Raw genomic sequence first — 24,212 nt, 5'->3', positions numbered from 1 at the left:
AAGAAATCGGGGGAGCTACGTTTGTGTTGTAATTACCGCAAGTTGAATGCAATCACAGTGAGGAATCAGTATCCGCTTCCCCTCATCCCTGAACTGATTGAGCGGCTTCATCAAGCTAAGATCTTTACGAAGTTGGACTTGCATGGGGCCTACAATCTGGTTCACATTCGTGCAGGGGACGAGTGGAAAACAGCTTTCCAGACGAGGTACAGGCATTTTGAGTATACCGTGATGCCTTTTGGATTCACCAATGCCCCAGCTGTGTTCATGCATTTCATGCACGATGTTTTCCCTGATTTGTTGGATCAATTCGTGGTCATTTATTTAGATGACATTTTGATTTACTCAGACTCCCTGCAGGAACATTGGCAGCATGTGCAGCTGGTGTTGCAACGTTTGCGTGATAACCACCTGTTTGCTAAACATGTGTCAGTTTGCACAAACCATGATTGATTTCTTGGGACATCATATTTCACCTGCTGGGGTGTAAATGGACCCGGAAAAAATTCAATCGTTGCAGGAGTGGAAACCTCCACAGCGTGTTAAGGATGTGCAACGACTGTTGGGGTTTGCAAACTACTACCGCACATTTATTCCCTGCTTTGCTGCCTTGACTGCTCCCTTTTCTAATCTGCTCAAGAAGGGGGAGAAGTTCCATTGGGGTGCTGAGGAGCAGGCAGCTTTCGAGGCATTGAAAGTCGCCTTTGCTTCCGAGCCTATCTTCAAACACCCTGATTCAGGTCAGCCATTTGTGGTGGAAACAGATGCTTCCGATGTGGATGTTGGTGCGGTGCTCCTCCAGGCCTATGCTCCAGCAGGCACCTTGTTGCCGTGCGCTTATTATTCCCGGAAGTTGTCGGCTCCAGAGCGCAACTATACGATTTGGGACAAGGAGCTATTGCCAGTTAAGGTCGCTTTTGAGACATGGCGGCACCACCTGGAGGGAGCTCATCTCCAAATCGAGGTTTGGACGGATCATCGCAATTTGGAACACCTACGTACAGCTCGGACATTGAACCAGCATCAGGTGAGATGGTCCTTATTCTTTACTCAATTTGATTTCTGGGTGACCTATGTTCTGAGTGGAGGGAATCAACGCGCCGACGCCCTATCTCGGAAGCCCGAGTATACCCAAAGGGAGGATAAAATCTTGTCCCGGACGGTGATTCCGTTGGAGCGGTTTGCGGCCACCGAGGAACCTGTGGACCTTCGAGTGAGGATTGAGGAGGCGCAGTGGCAGGACCCATTTGTGGCAACTTGACGTCGAGAATTGGATGAGAATGGGAGACAAGAGACTCCTTGGGCGTATATTGGGGACCTGTTGCGGTTCCGTGATCGCATTTATGTGCCTGGAGGTCCTCTTTGTGGCCTTATCCTACATCAATGTCATGATAGTCCGGCGGCAGGACACTTTGGGGTGTTCAAAACGCTGCACCTCATCTCTAGGGCATTTTGGTGCCCGAGACATGATACGTCGGGATATGTGGTGTCCTGTGAGATCTGTCACCAAGCCAAGTATGCTCCTGGTGCGCCCCCTGGTCTTTTGCAGCCCTTGCCCACGCCAGAACGACCATGGGGAGCAGTTTCCTTGGATTTCATCGTTGAGTTACCACCATCAAATGGTGCCACAACCATTTTAGTGGTGGTGGATATGTTGACTAAAATGGCCCACTTTATTCCGTGTGCAGGTCTTCCATCGTCCAAGATAATGGCTCAATTGTTTATCTCCCATGCTTTCTGGTTGCATAGGTTACCAGATCGCATGGTATCAGATCGGGGGTTACAATTTACAGCACGCTTCTGGCAGACCCTACTTGCGAAACTGCAGGTTCAGGCGTGTCTGTCATCTGCTCATCACCCTGAAATTGATGGGGGGACAGAGAGAGTGAATGCTATTTTGGAGCAGTACCTCCACTGTTTCGGCAATAATCAACAAAACAATTGGGTGGAAGTGCTGCCGGTGGCAGAATTTGCTTATAACAATGCTCAACATGCATCCACCTGTGTGTCCCCTTTCTTTGCTAACTATAGGTTTCATCCATGATTTTTCCCTTTAGCCCTGTCTGATTCCCCAGTTCCGGCAGTGGATACGTTTTTGCAGGAGTTAAAAGCTGTGCACCACATGATCCGCGATCAACTAGAGAGAGCCAAGGAAGACTATCAAAAGTTTGCAGACTGACATCATCGCGATGTTCCACCTTTAGCGATCGGCAATCGGGTTTGGCTCTCTACTCGATATTTACCAATGACACGACTATCGAAAAAGCTTGGTCACCATTCGTTGGGACCTTTTCTGGTCAAGGCGGTGATCAATCCTGTGGCTTATCGTCTCTCCCTGCCACGGACCATGTGTATCCATCCTGTTTTTCATTGTTCCCTGTTAGTCCCTGCCTCGGCTGACAGTTTGCATAGACCGGCTCCATTACTGCCGGCCACAGTAGCCCCTCTGGGAGAGGAGGAGTACAAAATGGATAGCATCCAAGATTCACGCCAGTTGCGAGGCCTATTTCAGTATTTGGTGGCATGGAAAGGTTATGGACCAGAGGACTTCACCTGGGTTGATGCCACTGATGTTCATGCTCCTCGTTTGGTCCAGGACTTTCACGCTCGGTTTCCTCAATGTCCTCGTCTGCCTGATCCCAGGGGAGGGGGCCCTGCAGGGGGGGTAGTGTCATGCCCTTGATGGAGACTGACTCTGAGGAAGAGGAGGAACAGCCAACAGGGAGTGGGAGTCTGGCTCCAGAGGTGGTGGAGGAGGCTGGGGAAGGGCAGAGGTCGGCTGAGCAGTCAGAGGAGGATCCAGGCCCATCCCCTATCCATCCTAGGTCACACAAGGAGGAGAGGATCAGGGAAAAGCGAGGTCTACTCAGGAGGAGATTACCATGATCCTCCTTGTGGCTTGCAGCTGGGAGCTATGTATATAAGTTTGTAACTACGTAGTCAGAATTTCTGGAGTCAAAATTTAGTTTAATGTTTTCTTTGAAAGAGGTTTATCTTTGCTGGCGTTCTTCCCATGGACTCTCCTCAATTATTTTCCTGGAGTTTATGATTAGTTATCTTGGCTTGCTTCAGAACTCTCGTCAATGCGGTTTGTTTGGTTTTCTTTTTGTTTCATTATTTACTTTTGTGACTTTAAACTGTGCCTAATAAAACAGTGAAGTTTAAGTTGAAGGCCTTACTGGACTTTCATGTATGTTTTGGGTTTTGGGTTATTTTGAGAGACTATGGGTCATCACACTTCCTTTGGAAGAAGGGTACTACAAAGAATTCACATGGAGATGGGGGCTTGGGATAAGGAGTTGGCCCACCCCCAGGACAATTAGCTTGGATACATCCCATGCTTTGGATTCTCCGATCGGTACAACTGAGAAAGAGCATTGGTCTTACCTGAAATGAATCTTCTAGTTGTACGGGAGGAGAATCCAAATCCCACCTTTAGATAGTTAGTCCCGAGCACGGAACGGTCAAGAAAGAGCACCAAGGACTCTCCAAGTCAATCATCAGCCTTCAACAAAAACTGGGCATGCGCAGTGGGACGGGGGCTGGAGTAAACTTTGATTGACTCCATCTTTAAGCAAGGAAGACAGCTTTGGATTCTCCTCCCGTACAACTAGAAGATGTGTTTCAGGTAAGACCAACGCTCCTTTCCCTAGTAGTCTTTTCTGCCATTCAGTGAGGATTAGCACAGGGCTTCCAACAAGACTGGTTCCCCAATCCCTCTTTAGGGGCCCCTCCTAGACACAGGGAATAGCCTAGACCTCAGGAGGTTGATAGGCCCTCTTCTCGATCTGATTGGGGGGATTATGGGGAAAGGGATTATTCACTCCCCATAGAGCATAGCCACTCCTCCGGGGCAGAGGAGGAAGAGGATGAGATCAGAGATCCATATGTGTCTGAGGCAGAAAGTTTCCTCCAGGACTAGCTCCCCTCAATGGCGGTCTTTACGCCAGCCTTATTTAAACCCTTATTACAGAAGGCCTTGGTCACTGCCCAATTGACCCCGGAGGAGGTGGCACCTGAATCCCAGAGGGATTCTTCAACCCAAGGGGATACTCTTTTCTCTAAACCTGTGGTCCACACAGAGGTTCTTCCTTCTCCTCCTCTGGACCTTGTTAAAGAACAGTGTGCCACCCCTGCTGCTTGGCCTAGACCTTCATCACACGATTGGCATTTCTACAATGTAGGACAGCCTTGGCCTCTACCCTTGTGGTCCCCTCAGTGGATGCTCCAATAGTGGCTTCCTTCTCCTCTGGCACCCCCACCAAACCAGTCAAGCCTGAGGACAAAGTATCAGAGGAAACGCTCAAACGTAACCATCAGGCCTCAGCTTGGGTTGTCCAAGCATCGACAGCAGCATCATTTTTTAAACCAGAGCCTCACTCTGCTGGCTGCATCAGGTATAGGAGCGCCTTCCTCTGTCTGATTTTAAATCTCACTAAGATCTAAATAAAATTATCGCAGCGGCTGAATTTACGGTGGATGCTACTCTGAATTCAGCAAAATTCGCCTCCAGAGCCATGGTCTCCTTGATCACAGCTAGACAACTACTTTGGTTCTGGAACTGGCAATCCGAATCACGCCACATGTGGAAGCTGACATCAGCTCCTTATGCGGGTGAGAAACTCTTCGGTGAGGCCCTGGATCCATATTTGATCGAGACTAGGGATAAGAGGAAGGTCCTCTCCTCGGTGGGGAAGAGGGTGGATTACTGCCCATCCCCTTACTTCTGTCCCTCAACTTTCTGGGCTGAACCTTCCCCTCGCTTCTCCCATCATCAGAGGGCTTCCCTCAACGCCAGGAGCAGCGCCCTGAGGCGATTAACCGACAATAGCACCAATATAAGGTTAGACGGTCCTTTCAAGGAGGAGAGGGCCATGCCTTCTGACGCTCCAAATAAACGCCTGTTCCCTCCTCCCATCGGAGGTCATCTGGCCTTCTTTATCACCAGATGGGAAGAGTCTAGATTGGATGCCTGGGTCCTCAATACAATCAGATCGAGTCTGCAACTAGAATTTCTTTCACCTCCAGAGCATTTTGTGACCTGCCCTGTATCACGGGATGGTGCCAAAACGGCCCTAATGGAATCAGCCATCCAGCATCTTGTCGATAGTAGGGCCATTCAACCAGTTCCTGTGCACCAGCAAGGGTGAGGGTTTTATTCCAGTTTTGTTTGTGGTTCCAAAAGCATCTGGGGGGTGGCGTGCCATTCTAGATCTGAAGTTTTTAAACAGATTCATCCCATACAGGCATTTCAAAATGCAGACCTTGCATTCCATTCTAGAGAGCATTCAGGAGGGTGACTTCCTCTCTTCCATAGAGCTTATGGAGGCCTACCTCCACATTCCTATCTGGCATCATCACCGCCAGTTGCTTCATTTTTCTTATCAGTACAGGTATTTCCAGTACCAGGCCCTTCCTTTCGGGCTGTCGTTGTCTCCCAGAGTTTTCACCAAAGTACTGGCGGCATTGCTGGCTACCCTTCGGGCAGTTCCTGTCAGACTTCAGTGTTACCTGGACGACCTCTTAATCCAGTCCACATCACACCAATCTGCCCTACAATCTCTCCTCGGCTCATCTTTCCAGACTGCTGGGAAGGATGATCTCTTGCATTGGTATTGTCCCGTGGGCAAGACTGCACTCACTGACTCTTCAGTGGTTCCTGCTCCCCTTTCAATGAGCAGGCATCAGCAACTCTTACTCCAGGGTGCAGATCCTCCCACAGGTTCTGTGCTTGTTCCGCTGGTGGCAGTCTCCTGCGCTTTGGAGGGAGTATCCGTTCAAAGAGCCAGACAGATTGCTGATTTCAACAGATGTTAGCCTCCAGGGATGGGGGGCCATGCTGGATGGTGAGATGGACCAGGGATGTTGGTCATTGGCAGAGGGGTCTTGTCCGATAAACTGGTTGGAACTCAGGGCTATTTTCCTGGCCCTCAAACACTTTTGTTCAAGGGTGACAGGGGGCCATGTACTGGTGATGATGGACAATGTGGCTGCAAAGGTACATGTCAACAGATGGGGGGAACTAAGTCCAGGGCCTTGATGAGGGAAGCCGAACGCCTAAGGCGTTAGGCAGAGAGGAACTTTCTGTCCATCAGGGCAGATCACATATGCGGGATCAACAACTCTCAGGCCGACTGGCTGAATCGGAGTGTGGTTAACCATGTGGAGTGGAGCCTCCATCCCTCTCTGTTCAGGGAACTATCAATCAGTTTCAGCACTCTCTCTATAGACCTGTTTTCATCTCCCCTGAATGCTCAGATAAGCAGATACATCACCAGATTCTATGATCAGGGAGCGGAGGGGGCCAACACGCTTTGGAGCAGATGGCCCCAGGTCTCCTCTACACCTTCCCCCCCTTTCAATCATTCCAGCAGTCATTTGGAAGATGTTGGAGAAGGCGGAGCTGATTCTCCTGGTACCTCATTGGCCCAGGAGACCCTGGTTTGCGGATCTGGTGAACCTATCGGTTGCCCACCATTGGAGAATCCCGGACCACAGGGTCTCACTTCTTCTCAGTTTCACTTCAGTTCCTAACTAATAAGGTAGTTTTTCTGGTCACCATTACTTCGGCTAGGAGGGTGTCTGAGCTTGCAGCTCTATCAACCAGGGAGGATCTCTGTTCCTTCCATGACAACAGAGTGGTCCTGTGTTTGGACCCCATCTTTGTTCCTGGTTTCATAGGGCCCAAGAAATTGTGCTACCAGATTTCTGCCATAATCCTACCCATGATCTAGAACACAAATAGCATAAACTAGACTTTAAGAGGGCTTTATATATTTACATCAAACGTATGTCCACATTCTGGAAAACCGAGGTCTTATTTGTCTCTTTCTCCCATAATTCAATGGGTTGCAATCCCTCCCCTCCCACCTTAAACAGGTGGATTAGATCCTGTATTGCCAAAGCCTCATCACTTTGCCCATTCCGGTGCCGGCTAGACTCACGGCATATTCCACCACGAGTGGTGCTACTTTGGCCACTTGGACAACTCAAGCTTCGCTGGAGGAAATATGTAGAGTGGCAGATCACATATCGACGAGAAAACTGATGCCAATGCCACATATGGACGAGAAAACTGATGCCAATGCCACTGTCGTCCCATCGAGGAAGAGCCCAGGCCAGAAGATGCGAGCTGGAAGGTGCGGGAGTGCTGTGCAAGTGCAAGTAGCGCGGCGCTCCTGCAGCTTCCGGCCATCTCCATCACCGCTTCAGCCCTCCTGTACTGCCAGCCCCCTCTTGCTGCAACAGCACCATTACCTCTTGCTGGGCAGTGAGGGCTGCACTGCTTTTTGCAGGTTTGCGCTTGGTCAAAGGGTGGGGGCCAGCAGGTAGGTGGGCCATGTGGGCGGCGCAGCCTTGTGTTCCTGCACAGACTAGATTAATTGCTTTGGGGGGATATTTCTCTGTGGACCACCAAAATTTTCTCATGGACCACCAGTGGGCTGCGGCCCACTGGTTGGCGACCACTGATCTAGAAGGATGAGCAGATATCCTTAGGGTACATGATTGCAACTAACCTGGTCCTTTACCATGTATTCAAAGAATTCATTTGTAAAGTCATGGGTAATTTACTATTCCTTCATGTGCACTCTGTCACATGAGAATTAAAGATGCTCAGAGTAACCACATTTAATAATGTGGTCCTTGTGATAAATGGGAACGGTGCTAGACAATTATGCAAGCTGTTAAAAGTTTCTGAACAGGGCTGTACATGGAGGTATAAATTCTATGTGAATCACATATGACCGCTCAAGTAGGTACAGTTGCAAGTAAGCAGTATGCTTTTTGTTTGAGTAGAACATTTAAAGTTGCATATATTTCTTTAGCATATGTACTGCCCTAGGATTTGGGTGGTGAACCCCGCAACTAATTTTTATAAAAGCACAGTTTTGCCTTGTCTTCTTTGAAAATTTATAGCTATTGTAACATAAGGTCCAAGTGCATAAGTCCCACACTAATAAGTATATGAATATTTTTTTTCATCAAAATATCCTTATTAAAATATATCTATATATAGTGTATATAGTGTATATAGTGTGTATATATATATATGTATGTATGCATGTATGTATGTATGTATGTATGTATGTAGGTGTAGATGTGTTCGGGTCTTTTCCCGTGTAAGATTAAAAGTATCTTGGCAACGTTTCGGCGAGGTCCCACTCGCCATCCTCAGGCTGGTGCTTTCAGCTTCGTGCCAGTGCAAGCAGTGTGTGATTGGAGCTGCCGTCTCTTTATAAATACTGGTGGTGGGGGCTGGTGTGCTGGGCTGGTTGGCTACGCTGCTGCCTCTTGATTGGTTGATGGAGTTGATGTTGGTATAATGGGCTGTGTGATGGCCTTGTGAGTTTTGTTGTGGAGATATCCTGGATCTTGTGTTGTAATCTCCTGGGTTGTTTGTTTTGTAGTGATCTTTTTTCCATTAGCCTCTCGTGTTTTAACAGCTTGGGTAATGGGTTGTGTGATGGGCTTGTGAGTTCTTTTGTTGTGGTATCCTGGGCCCTGCGTTGTAATCTCCTGGGTCGATTGTGTTTTGATCTCTTTTCCATTATTCATTTTGTTTCTGTAAGAGCATATCATTGTCACAATGAATTTTGTGAACCCTTTTGAACGCAGATATTCAAATAATATATTTTTTGTCCAACATGGGACTCATCAGCTGCTACTGTATAAACTGTACTCATTACTTTCTGCCTCAAAGATGACGTCGAGATGTATTTGCTGTTCTTATTTTCCGAGTTACTTTCTTGGATTATAGAACACAACTTTCAAATGTGTAGAAGAATGGTGAAGAATATAACTTCATATTACACATATATAATATAATTATTTGCCATTTTGAATCAGTGGATGGTTTAAATAATACACAGAGGCTTAATACATCAATTTTAAAAACATATTTGTGGTAGTGTAAACAATTTTTTAATATATATGTTATATTAGGACTGATTTCCAGAAACTAAATTATTTATTCTTTCATTTTCTAGTGTTCAATGATAAAAATTAGATAGTTAATTTAATGAACTATTAATATTAACTAGAAATATCAATTTGAAGATTTTGGAATTTGTGCTATACATACTGCACAAATGTAATTCAGTTTGAAGTCCTGCTGTATCAATGAAATGTGCAGCTTGAGTGTCTTCAAAGTATTAGTCTGATAGAATAACATTTTCCCCCTTGTCTTCAGTTTCTGGATAAAGGCAACATTGCTTACTATTGGTTTCTGAAAGGCAGGATTTTGTAGTATTGTTACCTATTTGCATAGAGTACCATATAAGCTGCCTGCATCTAAGTTTCAGGTTGATAGCTGGGGTCTGCTGAAGAAAGACTAGCCAGGGCCAAAACAATTGAAGAAAATCAAGAGGGCCATCAATGCATAGAAAGCAATGAAGTGTTATGTCTGTGTTTCTCATCTTGGGAACGTTCAGATGTGTGGATTTCATCTCCCAGAATTCCTGTAGTATTGTGGCTTTGGAGTTCTGGGAGTTAAAGTCCACGTGTTTTAAAGTTACCAAGGTTGGGACTTCCGGTTTGCTAGCCTTCGGCGGCAGCAGGATTTGCGCCGCGCGATCCCTGCTGCGTTTGGCCAAGGTTCCCCCGATCCATTTAGATCTGGGGATATAGCTGCCCCATAGAGGCAGCTGAAGACAGGGGGATCCGGCAAGGGGTTTGGGGTGCCGCAAACCCCCTCCCCAGCCGGCTAAACTCCCTTTTCCCGAGGCGGAGGAACGGCGGTCAGTAATGGCTGCCACGAAGAAAGCTGCAGCCACGTAAGCAAGTGCAGGAGGGAGAAAGTTGGAGAAAGTGAAAGGTGCTTTTAACCTGGACAAGACGGGAGAAAGTGATTTGGAACCTTGAAAGCTGTTAAGGATATATTGTTCCTTGTGAGAGCCACAAGCTGCGAATACCCTAAAGGGGAAAGTTTTTTTTCTTTGTTCTACTCTCCTTCCTAAAGTGACAGCGGGAAAAAAAATCTTTTTGGCTGTGAGTGGGAAGGGAGAGTGAAAAAAAAAATCAGAGCAAAATTTGAAAATAAGGAGAAGATTGCCTAGAATTGCAAAGAGTTTAAAAACTTCCAAAAATATATTTGAAAAGGATTTGTGATTACTTTAACCTCAAAAAGAAAAAGTGAAGAAGAAGGTATTTAAAAGAAACAGTCTGTTTGGATTGTTTGGTGATTTTGGAACCTTTGGAAATTATTTCTGATTAAATCAGCTGGGTGGTTGTTTGGAAAAACTTTTTCTCTACACAATGGCATCACCTGTGGATGGATTGGAACTTATATATCAAAAATATGAAAGAGAAAAACAAGGAGGGGAAGATGGATTTGGCACTATTTTTCAATACTTAGAAATGGCGGTTTATATTTATGCGAAGCAGAATGAGGATGATGGGGACAAAGAAGAAGAAGAAGCCATCTTTGATGAAAAATGGACTTTGATTGGAGACGGGAAAAAGCAAGAGAAAAAGGAAAAGAGGTCTTTAAGATCTGAAAAAACAGCCCAAAAAGAGAAGAATAAGGTGAAAAAGGGACATTATGTTAAGAAACAACAGAAAGGGGGAAAGCAGAATAAAAGGGAGGTGGAGAGACAAGGGGTTAAAGAGGACAAGGAGAAGAAGAAGCAAGGGAGAAAGGAAGGGATGAGAAGCTCTAATGGTGGGGAGCAGGATATTAAGAAGCAAAAGTTTTTAGAGATAATGGATAGATCTTATTGTTAATGGGATTCTAGAAAGGTACATAAGATTGCATTTTTATATCTGTATTTAGAAGTAATTATAGAAAATTAGAAATAACATGTAGCTTAAAATGTGATAAAATATCTAACATAAATAAGTGAAATTTTTGATAAGAAAAAGAGAGTACTGTAATGAAATGTGATTCAAGATTGTGATGTGGGGGGTAATAATCGTGGATAGCATAAGTGTTCCCACAAAGGCATAATATTCAATTGAAATGGATAAAATATTTAAGATATAAATGATTGTTAAAATTAATGATTAGAATATGGTATACTAGCAAAAAAATTTGTGAAATGAGATTTGAAGTAGAAGAAGGAGGAACATTTCAATGAAATATTGAGCTATAATATGTGATGTGGGGGGGATAATTATGGAAATAATTTTAATTATTATAATTTTAGAATGTACCAGACAGAATCCCAATGTATGTTATGTATTTTATATTAGGTACTATAAATATAAGGGAAAAAGATAAAGGCATCATCTCCATATAGTGTACAGGAGAAGTATTTCTTCTTTTTTTTAAAGAAGAAAAATAAATGATTGGCTGGAATAGAACAGACAAAGAATAATAAATATTAGGATATGAATTGAGAGGAAGGGGAAAAAAATTGAGAAAATTTAAAGGAGAGGAGAAGTTATATAGAAAATTGAAAATGTTAATAAGATATGAAATGGTATGTAAAATGAATATGAAACTGAACTTGTGTCTGTACCAAGAGTTTTAACCTGGGATTAAGCAACTTTCAGAAAAGAGATTTTTTATGCTTTTATGTTTTGTGTTTATGTGTATTTATGTATTGTTTGTCTTGAAAATAAAACTTGTTTTAAAAAAAAAAGTTACCAAGGTTGAGAAATATTGTGATGTGTAATAAAGAGCAGAGGGAATGAATATTTAAAGGACTTGTAGAAGTGCTCCTTCATATTCAGAAACTTATAAAAAGTTTTCTATATTTCAATAAAATACCTGAATTTCTCCTCTTACTAAATAGGGCTAAATTCGACATATTTGTCTGTGAAACATGGCTCAACGCATCTCCCCCGACTCCATTACCACAGTAAGAGACTATCATGTTTACTGATCAGATCATGAAGTCCGTAGAGGTAGTGGTGTTGCTATCTTCTATAAAAAGTCCCTACATCTAAAAAGCATCCAAGTTACCCAGGAGCTTGCTATTCCTGAGACCATCATCTGTGAACTGTCCTTAAATATCATATTTCGGTTCTTACTATGTTACAGAGCCCCTGATTATGAGATCGAACATGCAAACAAGCTAAATACACTACTAACATGGGCAGCAATCCTGCCCACATGCTTTTATCTTCTTGGTGACTTCAATCTACCTCATATTAACTGGACCCTAAACGAATGTACAACTGAACCCATACATGCAACCTTCTACAATGCTGTAACAAATCTGGGACTAGAACAACTAGTAACCAACAATACTAGGCTTAACAACTGCCTCAATCTCATCTTCTGCAATAGATTGAATTCAATTTACAGAATACAAATTAAAGAACCTTTTCCAACAGTGACCACAACATGACTGACTTTTGTCTCAACATACGTCCACACAAAAATCATCACAATGATGGAATCCCCAATTATAACTTCAAAAAAAGGCAACTATGATCTTATAAACAACAATCTCTCATCCCTTGATTGGCAATTTCTATTCTCTGGATGCAATACTGTCGAAGACCATTACAACATATTTTTACTTGAAGTAAAAAAAGTCATCAAACTATATGTACCATTAACAACCCCCAAAACTAGAAAAAACAAATTACCCATAACAATAAGGCGGAAAAATGAATCTGGTCACATTGCCAACTTCAAAAGCTGATACAAAAATTTATGCCACCAGATAAAAACTGAATGCACCAATTATCACATTAAACAAGAAGAAAACCTTCTATGCACCAATTCCACCCACGCTTTCTACAATTTTGTAAACAACAAATTAAAAGACTCAAGGTCCATCCCACCCCTGAAAGGACCTAATGGTAAAGACTGCAATGACGACACTATTAAAGCCAACCTCTTTAACACATTCTTTGGCTCAGTATTTGTAAACAGCAATGGATCATGCCCAGTATTTCCTAGTTGAACCACAGACAACTACAATGATATAATGCATATCGATTAATAACTATAGCATACAAAACATTTGCTAGACCAATACTTGAATACAGCTCATCAGTCTGGAGCCCACATTATGTATCTGATATTAACACAGTTGAGAAAGTCCAGAAATATTTTTTCAAGAAGAGTTCTCCACTCCTCTACTCATTGCAGAATACCTTATTGTACCAGACTTGAAATTCTAGACCTAGAAAACCTAGAACTACGCCACCTTCGGTCCGATCTAAGTATAGTATATAAAATCATACATTGCAATGTTCTACCTGTCAATGAATATTTCAGCTTCAACCATAACAACACAAGAGCAAACAATAGATACAAATTCAAGGCTGATTGCAGGAAATACAACTTCAACAACAGAGTGGTCAATGTCTGGAATATTCTTCCAGACTCTGTGGTTTCTTCCCCAAACCCCAAAAACTTTAACCTTAGACTGTCTATTATTGACCTCATCTCTTTCCTAAGAGATCTGTAGGGGGCGTGCATAAACGCACCAACATGCCTACCGTCCCTGTCCTGTTGTTTCTTTTATTTTTTATTTTTCTTATATGTATCCATGTATTCATAACTATGTTTTTATTTATACCTATTATCTTGTAAGCAATTGACAAAAATAAATAAATAAATAAAAATAAATAAATAATCATATGTATGTTGAAATACAAAGTAAAAAACAACAAATAATCTTACAAAATGCTTTAGTTTTGCTTGATATAACACTATATACTCTTTGAACAATAAAAGACTGGGTCCATAATTTATGGACAAAATTATTTTGTTAGTGAATTCATAACTGAGTATATAACATAATAAAATGTTTATTTTTTTTTGAAGAAAGTTTGAAAATAGAAATGTATAGTGCATTTGTAGTCAATTAAAACTGCTCCATATTTAGTAAAAAAAATTAACAGAGAAAGCATGTATCTCAGTGTATGTTTATATTTATATATATGAGTGTGTGTTTGTGAATATGTATGTGTTTTTGTGTGGGCATATATGATTGTGTGTGCGCACACTGTGAATTTTCCTGTATGGAGTAAATGTCATTCTGTTTAAATCTTAAACTTTGATGCAAGTCAAGACTTGTATTATTCAACTAGGTTGTCATAGAAATGTTGCTGTCATCTTAACTCAGGCTGCTGATGGTTTTATTTGTATATGAAAATTTAACAAAAATATTGATTTACTTTTATTTATACTGCCTTTTCGAAGTTCATGCTACATAAAAGTTTCTAAGAAATAAAAAAAACTAAAGTCAGATTCAACAAATGCTGTTTATACTTTATCTCCTTTTATTCAGGAGGTGAGATATATTTTGTGATAACAGAATAATCTTATATTTTAAACATAGTTTTTTTTTCATTTTGTTTGCTTATAGTGAGAAAAAGCCTCAAATTTACTTTTAGCTTGATCTTCATTTAACATAAGATATATCTATCAAACAGTGGTGGGTTTCAAAATTTTTACTACCAGTTTTGTGGGCATGGCTTGATAGGCGTGGTGTGGCTTGGTGGGTGTGGCTTAGTGGTCGTGACAGGGGAAGGATACTGCAAAATCTCCATTCCCACCCCACTCCTGGGGGAAGGTTACTGCAAAATCCCTATTCCCTCCCCACCCCACTAACCTGCTTTCCATCTCCATTCTTCTGTGCAGGAGAAGTCCCAGAGAATCAGCTGGGACTCAGGAGGCAGAGAATAGATGGGGACATGGCCAGTCAGAGGTGGTATTTGCCAGTTCTCCGAACTACTCAAAATTTCTGCTACCAGTTCCCCAGAACTGGTCAGAACCTGCTGAATACCACCTCTGCTGTCAAAAAAAATCACAGAGTGGGGTACATCAGCATGTCTAATATTGAAAAGTTTCTCTTAAAAATATATGTTGTTTGAACGCTATATGTGTGTAGAAGCAACATTACTTAATTTTCACTCAAACAGGCAAAACTTCTAGTAACTGTATCTAATGGCCCGTTGATCAATGCTTTTATGCAAATATTTGGAAGAGCAATTAACTTTTCACTTTGGTTGCGCATTTGCTGTCCAACTTCCCTTTGAATCTTATTATAAACATGTGATGCTTAGAATTCAATTCTAACTTATATATTTCCCTCCAAAGTCCACAGATAATATGTGCATTGCAAGAGTAATTCACAATAAAGATGTTCAAAAATGCAGTTATGCATTAATGGCCACCCAACCCACAAGCTGTAGGCTGTGTTAAGTTTGTGAATGTAATTGTTTTCTATTTGTCAAGAATGAAGGAGCACAGATAATTTGTCTGATTTATGCTTTGCGCTCTAATTTGACATTGAGTCTGTCTGACTGGTAACAACTTTGTTCAGTGTTAAATTTACTGACTAAAATTGCTTCTTGCTGGACACTTTGACACATTGTTTTAGACAACTGTTGATATTTCTGTATTAATTTCATTTATTTAAAAAAATACCATAAATTACCTCTTAACTCAAAAATCTCATGGTGCAAAAAAATGAAGACTTTTTAAACCACAGCTTTAGTATCTCAGGTTTGTGAGGATATTAATCTATTGAAACATTTTAGTATTGTATTGTACTGTAACTGTCTCTTGTCCTATATGAGTGTATATCAATAAAGAAATAGTGTAATATTTGATGTAAAATAACAATTAAAAATACCTCATATAATCCAAAAGAAGGAGCCCATATTAACTTCCAACGTTCCTTATAAAATGATTCACAGTAGCACTATGCAAGCACACAATAATTGTTTAGATTAATTTTATTGTATATTGCTAACATACTTCCAGCTACGTGAGCCTGGAAAACATTGTGATCACTTTAATTACTTGAAAGCATGTCACATTCTTTTGCATTCTTAAATACAGATTCTGAGAGATTTGCCTATTGTAGTTATTACGTTCTCAACCTACCTTTCTTTTAGGAACCTAGGATAGCATAAGGACCCCTGCCCCATGTGCATGTCAAAGTAGCTTTATGAGGCAGAGAGATTGTAGAGATTATAGCTTTCCAAAAGTTACCCAGCAAGAATAATGTCTAAATGACAATTTGAAGCTTGATCTTTTTCTTCTAATTCTAATTTTGCACAGACTGGCTCTCAATTTCTTTCAATGTATGCTTTCATAAAAGTTTGCTTTTGTAATTTAACTATAGTTTTTCCAGTTTTGAATAAGATACTTCTTTTTCTCTGCTAAGAAAATTTATAGCAGTATAATACCAATATGAAAAGCTGCTGGTATTCATAAAATATACATTGAATATACAGCATTTTTTTTTTAAAAAAACTGTTTCTTATCTGACTTGTTGGGAGGCAGGGTAAAAGTTGAACTAAACAACACTGCAAACCAGAAGACAACATACTTCATAATTCATTTGATTACTGTTTTAATAAAAGCACAGAAATTGTCAGTTTTAAGATGTACCATAAAAGGCATCACTTTAAATCAAGTACAATCGGAGAGTAGTTGAACTTCTCTCTATTGCAGTAGAGTGTGTGCTATTCTGTGTGTGGTATTTATAGCGCTTGTTGTAAGTGGCTTTTTAGATGTTAATTGGGCTGTGTTGATGGCTGGTTTTTAAGATTATTTGCTTGTGCTGCCCAGCCCTCCCCTTCTAAGAACATTATAGGCGGATGATAAATCAGCACTCCTGTTGAGTGAGGAGGGGCCTGTTTTCCAGGCTTCAATCTTTTTCCTGGCTGAGGGAGACAAAACTTTTAGTCCTGGTTACTGACCCAGATAGGATCCTGCAACATTATCTTGGGACACGCATATTCATCTTCATTCATAAATGAATCTGTCTGTCATACAGTTCTACAGCAAATTTGAAAAGTTCTCGGTTTTTTAAAAAACAGCATTCTCACAGCTTAACATCAAGTGTCTCCTTTTAGAATACCCATTCTTCCACATTTTTTCTTTCAAGAAATAACTAAGTAGCATTTATAGTATAGTGGTAATTGATGTAATTTATTCTGGTATTTATGAATGGTGTAGTGAAGCAGAGATAGCTGGCTTTTTGTATCATACATTGCTATTAAGAAAGGTGAACAGAAGAGAAAAAAAACTACTAGTATTGCCACATAAGATCAAATAACAGAGATCTTTCATGGTGGTTGCTCTCTTGTATTCTGTGACTAGTACATAAAAATTATGAGTAATCAATTCCTTCAGGATCTAGTTGTGCCATCAGGATTGAGGATCACAAGGAATTCGAGATTTTTTTTAGATGGCTCCACTATACATTTTGTCTCTCTATGCTAAAATCTTCATTTTAGTGCTGATTTTTTAATTTTTAAAATGTCTGTTTTTATATATTTTATAATAAATTTTATACATGTACATATGTATATTTGTATGTGGGTTTTTTGTGTATACACACACACACATACATGCATCCACAAACACATATTCAGTACATGATTAGCACATATATATATATTGTGCTGGGAAGTTTCAGTCATTCTTGCCTGGACCCAACATCGTGCTGGAGTCTTCCCCTTGCTTTTGGGATGAAGATAACTATCTTTTCACACTATGAAGACAACTATGCAAAGATTGGATATTAGATGAATCTCAACATAACTCTGAGTTATACCTTGAGGATGCCTAATATAATCCAATACAGAAACTTTGTATGGAAGCCTTTGTAGTGTTTAACTACCTGTCTCTATATTCAGCCAGAAAATTAGAGAGACAGCACACACACACACACACACACACAAATACATATGCAATATGTAAATATATATTTCTGATAAGGAGAATGGGTATATTTTATTAATAAAATAAAGTAATAAATAAATTCTTAAGCTGTTTCTTAATACAGGAAGATGTCAGTGAAGAAGAGCCCAAACTGAAGTATGAAAGGCTTTCTAATGGAGTTGGAGAAATTATTCAAAAGGATATAGCCAGTTGCATGACAATCCATGAGAAAGTAAGTTATTAATTTTGAAAAATATGCATGACTGTGTTATATCTTCCTTATACTGCTATTTGTTATGTTGAGCCTAGCAATAAGAATTTGGGAGCATGTAATTAATACCAGTAGTTCCAAATGAAGAACGAAACCTGCAAGTTTGTTTTCTAGGGTTCTAACAGGAAATGGCAAGATGAGCATAAGAGTGTTATTCTTTGCTCAGAAAAAAAATGTTCTGGGAAAGTAGGTTTTTTCCTTTCATATCTAAATAATCTTTTGGTATTATTCATTGCCACTGTGTTGAGGAAATAGAATAAAGTATAGGGTTGGAATTTAAATTTTACTGAATAATTTCCCATATCAATTTACTAGCCAATAATTTTGGTGATATTTTTATCAGACAGTTTAGATTTGCATCAGACCCAAAATGCAGTGAGTTATTTGCATTAATCTGAACAAATTATTTTAAGTTTTCTCTTATTCATTAAAAATTTATAATTATTCATGTATATAATCAAAATATAATTAATAGTATATAATCAAAATATAATTAATAGATGACAATAGTGAGGATTTTTTCTGTTTCAACTCTTCACAGAATGAAAAGTTACCCTGGAAGTAATTTTTACTTTAGATCTCTCAAACAATTTATGTGAAAGTTTCTAAATCAAATAATGATTGAGCCAGTGTGCTAAATATTTCTAATCTATCAAAGTGCTACATATTTCTATATTTTCCATTTTTTCAAATATTCACACTGTCAATGTATAGTTACAGGCATTCCAAAGAAATATCCCAGAAGCCCTAAAAATTTAGACTGTTCAAGCTTTGTGCCACTCTATGGGCCTATTCATCTGTCTCCTTGTATGCGACTTTTGGTGATGCAGATTTTTTTTTTAATTTAAGCTGTAAAATCAATGTTGTGAGAGAAATAGTATAACAATTTTTGTAAAAAAGACAAACAAAACCCTTAAATAAAATCATATACAAGTTATATACCATGAAAGCTCTCCCTCTGCCTTCATTAACCAATTTTTAACAAGGTTAATTGCCTTCTTAGAATTTATTTTGCATTTTGAAATTTGCTATATTTTTATAATCTTGTGATTTTAATTGTTTTAATCCTAAAGTAATTTTAATATTTTAATTCTAATTTTATGTACTGTTTTATGTGTTTATATTATATTGTACACCACCCAGAGTCCCTTCTTGAAGGAGATTGCAATCTAGAAATACAATATATATTATTATTTGTGGAAAGGGAATTTCACGAAGGCAGTAGTGTCACCAAAAAAAACAGGAAAAGCCCAAGGGGAACATCAGGTCAGCCAGAAAACAAACTTACATAGGAAAAGGAATCAAATAAAAAGTATTAAAGAATCCCTATAGACAAAAGCCTAAGTAATTAAGAAAACTAGATAAATAGGAAAAGGAAACAAAAGATAATTTAGAAAACCCTTACAAACACAGGGCATACCAAATAAGCAAAACAAACAGACAAAAGACACAAAATATAAATTACAAAAGGGACAGACAGGAGATTGCCACAAAACAAATATGAAAAACTATCTTAAAGCTAAAAGAGATTACAGAAAACCAATAATACAATCTTTGCCTTCCGCACCCCGCGGAGTTCGCCCTCCGGCGGAAATAAAGACAAACTCAAACAGGATTTGAAACATTAGGCACAAATACAAACACTCACACAAAATCAACTTACAAAGGGAGAGAAGGGTATAAAAAACCAGGGACTTGCCATAAGAAGCTAGCTAGTCCAGGAATGCAGACTTCTCGCTGATCTCCGCCTTCCTGAAAAAATAAAAAGATCCAGCTTTCAAGCAGTTGTCCGTATCCTTGCGCCGGAGCTCTCCCAGCGGGAAAATCGAACCCTCGAAAGAAAGGCATTTTAACACCTTTCAACATATTCAATAATATATATGTATGCTCATTAATTATGCATTTTTGCACTGTATTTCAACAAAGGAAATGTTCTTTTCTACCTCCCTTTATATAAATATAGTATGCACCTGCTGATTATGATGGGAGAGACTTATTGTATTTGCTAATTATCATCATTTGTGGAAAGATTTTTTGGGCTTTGATAGTTTGACAGCTTGCATTGTTAAACTGGAAGTATGGTGTTTACTTTTTTAAAGAAGCAAATGTGTTCTATATTTGGAAGTCTCCTAATTATAGTGTCCCAAGGAACAAAATAATAACAAAGTTTTTCTAGTAACTGAGCAGTTTAGTTTCCTTCTAAACTGGACTATTTATGAGACTGATCAACAATGTTAGAAGCTGATACAAAGTGTCTTTTAAGAATTGGTCTCACACAATGCTGAGGCTAAACATTGAAGATAGAATGTGTATCTTTCCTACATCTTGCTCTATGAGTAACTAAAAAGAAATAACACTGTAGCATCTACAGTAGATGTGTTTTCTGATTAGAACAGTTTATTTTGTTCAGACTGTAAAATTTGGTTTATATTTAGATTATTTTCCCTCCAGAAGTATTTTTTTTCTTTCAGTGATAAAACATATTTTCACTGGACCTGCTGTCTGCATTAGATGACTAATCGTCCTGGCACCCAGTGCATTCAAGCAGGCGTGTGCAGTGGAATAGTCATTCTTAGTTATGTCTGCACACCTGATGTTTTATTAACTAGTATTGATTTTTTTCCCGGGGGACTTTTTTCTTTCTGTAAAAAGGCAACCTGGAGATGAATTTCTAATGAACCCATTCTCTCCTTGCCTCTCTTCTTCCCCTTTTTTGACTTCTCTTTATGTGGCTTCATATTTTAAGTGCCTGAACTGAAATTTCATTTTAAGCAATTCCATTTTGATAAATCCTTTTAAACCTTGACTTTCTGTAAGGTTATTAAAAAAAAAGATTGTGCTGCTTGACTGACATGCTTAGTAGTGCCTGTAAATTTGAGCATTTCATTATAGGCTGCAATGAAGCGTGTTCACATGCAATGAAATACAGAGAATTTAGCAGTCTGACCACTTTACTAAAGCCAAAGGAAGGAAAGGCACTCTTTTTATACCAAGCAGTAACAAACTTTTTGATATATTTTAAATCTTTTTTTAATCTATGTGATGGAATAACACCTAAGTCTCTTCTGCATTATTTTGAGTATTCTGTGCATTCATGTATCACATATTTTTTGTGAACTTTTTAGTTAGATTGGTTTTTCCCCTAGGCTGGCTCCTAACTATCTGCATCTAAAAGTTGTGTCTGTAAAACCAGAGCAGACTTTGTAATTTGCAATGCAAAACTGTCTTCTGTTGACCAGTGACTGGTTCGTTAAACGAGAGATCTGACATTTTCAAAAAAACTAGGGCTTAAATAGTTTTCTAGGCTTATAGAAATAATGTAGATGCTTGTTGGGAACTGTATTTAACTTGACTTTACTGTATAAATAAAATCATGAAAAGAAAAATAAACATATTTTTAAAAAAACATTATGGTCTTTATTACTTTATAAGTAACTTGAGGCAAACAAACATATTACTCCTTCCTCCTCCTATTTTCCTTACAAGAACCCCACGAGGAGGATTGGACGAAGAAAGATTGACTGGCCCAACACCACCCATACAATAAATATTGTATGTAGTTTTCTGACACATGCAAACATTGTTTGGTAAAAAAGCCAAAATCTAATCAGATTTTATCTGCAAGCAGAGAGAAATTTCAACTGATTTTTATTGTGTTATGCTTATTGATATTATTATTCTGTTTCTACAACCTCTTCTACTTCTTTACAAAAATGAAGTGTAGGGGATACAGTCTAGTGTTGTCACAACTATTATGATGCTGTACTATCAGTCCATCTGGTTATTTGAATATTGCTCTGAAGGTTGCTCTGAAGGTTAAAGATCAAATATGGCAAGGGTCAGAAGAAGAACTGGTTTTTCTATTGCTGAAATCGCAATATTTCATTTTTGTCTAGTTTTTAAGAGGTCAAGGATGCAGTAAATGACAGTTTTACATTTTTATAATTCCACTGTCAAGTGTTTGTTTTAGATATCATTTGTATTTTACTGTTATAGTCTTTGGATAGGTTTCAGGAATGTTGCTGTATGATTCATGCTTGATGTACATTATCACAGTAATCTTTAGGATAAACAAATGGTATGTTGTATTCTCCCTATTATAATTTCTCTGGATAATGTCTTTCATTTTTTTTTCTATTTAGTTTTTGGCACTTGGAACACATTATGGCAAAGTTTATTTGTTAGATGTCCAGGGGAATATTATACAAAAGTTTGACATTGTAAGTACAAATTATTTTACCATATGACTATTGCAAATGCTGTGTTTAAAATAATATAACATTTATACTTGATTTATTCTTCTGTATGTACATTTTTATACATACAGTTTTTGTTGCCATGCATGCCATTGGAACTCAGCATTATGATTAAGATAAGAATTAATGATTGAAGACTGATCGATTGAAATGCAGTCCACATTAATGGCTTTAGGCAGTTTATCAAAAAAAAATCTAAACTTTCAGCTAAAACAATTGGGTAGAAAGAGAGTATTTAAGCTCTTTCCTAAAGTCCAATAAAGAAGAGAGGCTGATTTTACTCCAGTGACAATTTAGCATGTTATATATCAGAAAAATCAGAATTTGCTGTTCATAGTAGAGTCTATTATTTCACAAAAGCTGCATAGTTGGAGTCTCCTGATTCTCACCCCAAAATCTAAAAATGTCTGTACATGGGAAGGTGGTCCTATAGATGCCTAAGCCACACAAGACTTTATATACCAGAGTGAGCACCTAAAATGAACGTAAATCTTTATATGATAAATCAGATTAAAAAATAGTCCCATAGAAACCAGGACAACTTTTATTGTCATAGGCATATTAGCAGAAGTGTGCTGAAGTCTGAGTATGTTTCATCCTCTCTCACCTTTTAATTCCATGTGAACTGGAGAACGTTTCTCTGAGATGTTTTTTACAGTTATTTTCCTGGCCCAGGCTCAATCTCTGCTTACAGAGAAGAAAAGAAATTAGTTGTTAATATAGCTATTTAAACACAGCACTCCTATGGAATCCCCAAAAGTTGCAATTAGTCACCCATGCTGATACATTTTAAGCCGATTATAACTTCCAGATTTATTTAAAAAACACCTGGCAAAGAATATATTTTGAAAATGAAACTTAATTATTTGTTTGTTTGATTTTTTGTTTTATATAGTTTCCTATCTCACATATCTGACTGGGGTAGCTTAAAATTACCAACACATATTCACTAAGTCCAAGTGCAGGAACTAAGGGAACCTCCATTATGAACATGTTGCATAAAGGGAAATGTATAGGGAAACTCAGCATAGCATATTAGCTGAATCCTGGAATTGGCAACAATTCCATTGTTTTTAAATTCAGTTTTAATTTGTTTTTCCATATCCACTCCTTTCCTGTCTGGAGACATGCTTGAAACATCCACTGCATGCTGACTAAGAAAGAACACTCAACTGACTATTAATATGTATTAAGGCAATAATTTCCTTTCTTAGTAGCTCCTCATAGACATTAAATAAGGGTTGCGGTTTTTTTTCAAACTCTAGGTCTGAATCCAGACTGAAGCTGGTTTAAATAATTAGCTTCCTCTGAGCATTTCTGCAATATAAAAATACTATAAATTAGTAATAAACATCTTAGGCATGATAGTACCTGAAATCGTATCAAACTCAACATGAATTCAAGAAATCTTATGGTACACAATTGTACTATTAGAAAAGACATTACTTAAAGCAGCACACAGGTGCTACTAGGGCCACAGCTGTAGCCTCCAAGGATTTCATCATCTGTACAACATCAACATCCTTAAAGGTTTTCTGTTGATATAAGCAGTAGAGGACACAATTGCTTCTTTTTTTAGTTTCTGACAATACGTTTCTCAGACTTTCTTAGCAAGGACTCAGCAAAAAATCATTTTTTCAATCCAGTTCACTTATTTATTCAAATTTTAGCATATTTTAGCAGAAGGTTTACACATATTACTCAGCCAGGTCAAAAACTTTGTTACATGCAAGAATAGAAGTTATTATAAATAGAAGTTAGCTGATTACTGTGGGAGTAGAGTAAGAAACATTTATACAGTATTCTGTCAAGAATCAAATTTAAGAATTCCAGGGAAGAAATAACAAACTAAAAGAGGATCTGACAACTGAAGAGCTAGTGAGTACATTTTTTTCATAATTTTTCTCCAGACAAGAAGACTTGAGATTAGCCATAATATAGTTGCTCCCCACAAGGAAGTTGCAGAATGGCCAATGAGTTTGCATAGTTCCTTTTCTAATCTTTTTCAGAAATTGCTTCTTAACTGCTTTTCAGCTATTAGGAAGCTTTGAATTGACAAGTCTAAAAATACGGTAAGTTTCCTTCAACCCTTAATGAAAGA

The 24,212-nt window shown here is 38.8% G+C and overlaps 1 protein-coding gene across 1 annotated transcript in view; it reads left to right on the top strand.

The window, feature by feature from the left end:
• VPS41 (VPS41 subunit of HOPS complex) overlaps positions 1-24,212 on the top strand; it is a 191,050-nt gene that overhangs the window by 38,703 nt on the left and 128,135 nt on the right. The window contains exons 3-4 of the mRNA XM_026674835.2: positions 17,709-17,816; positions 21,998-22,075. Coding sequence (XP_026530620.2) covers positions 17,709-17,816; positions 21,998-22,075 — 186 coding nt within the window. The remainder of the gene's footprint in view (positions 1-17,708; positions 17,817-21,997; positions 22,076-24,212) is intronic.

Source organism: Notechis scutatus, chromosome Z (genome assembly GCF_049901735.1).
Source record: "Notechis scutatus isolate UNSWTSFEM ecotype Mainland chromosome Z, rNotScu1.2, whole genome shotgun sequence".
NCBI lineage: Eukaryota > Metazoa > Chordata > Lepidosauria > Squamata > Elapidae > Notechis > Notechis scutatus.
Note: the sequence above shows the minus strand (reverse complement) of the source record. Positions and strands in the feature narration are given on the sequence as shown.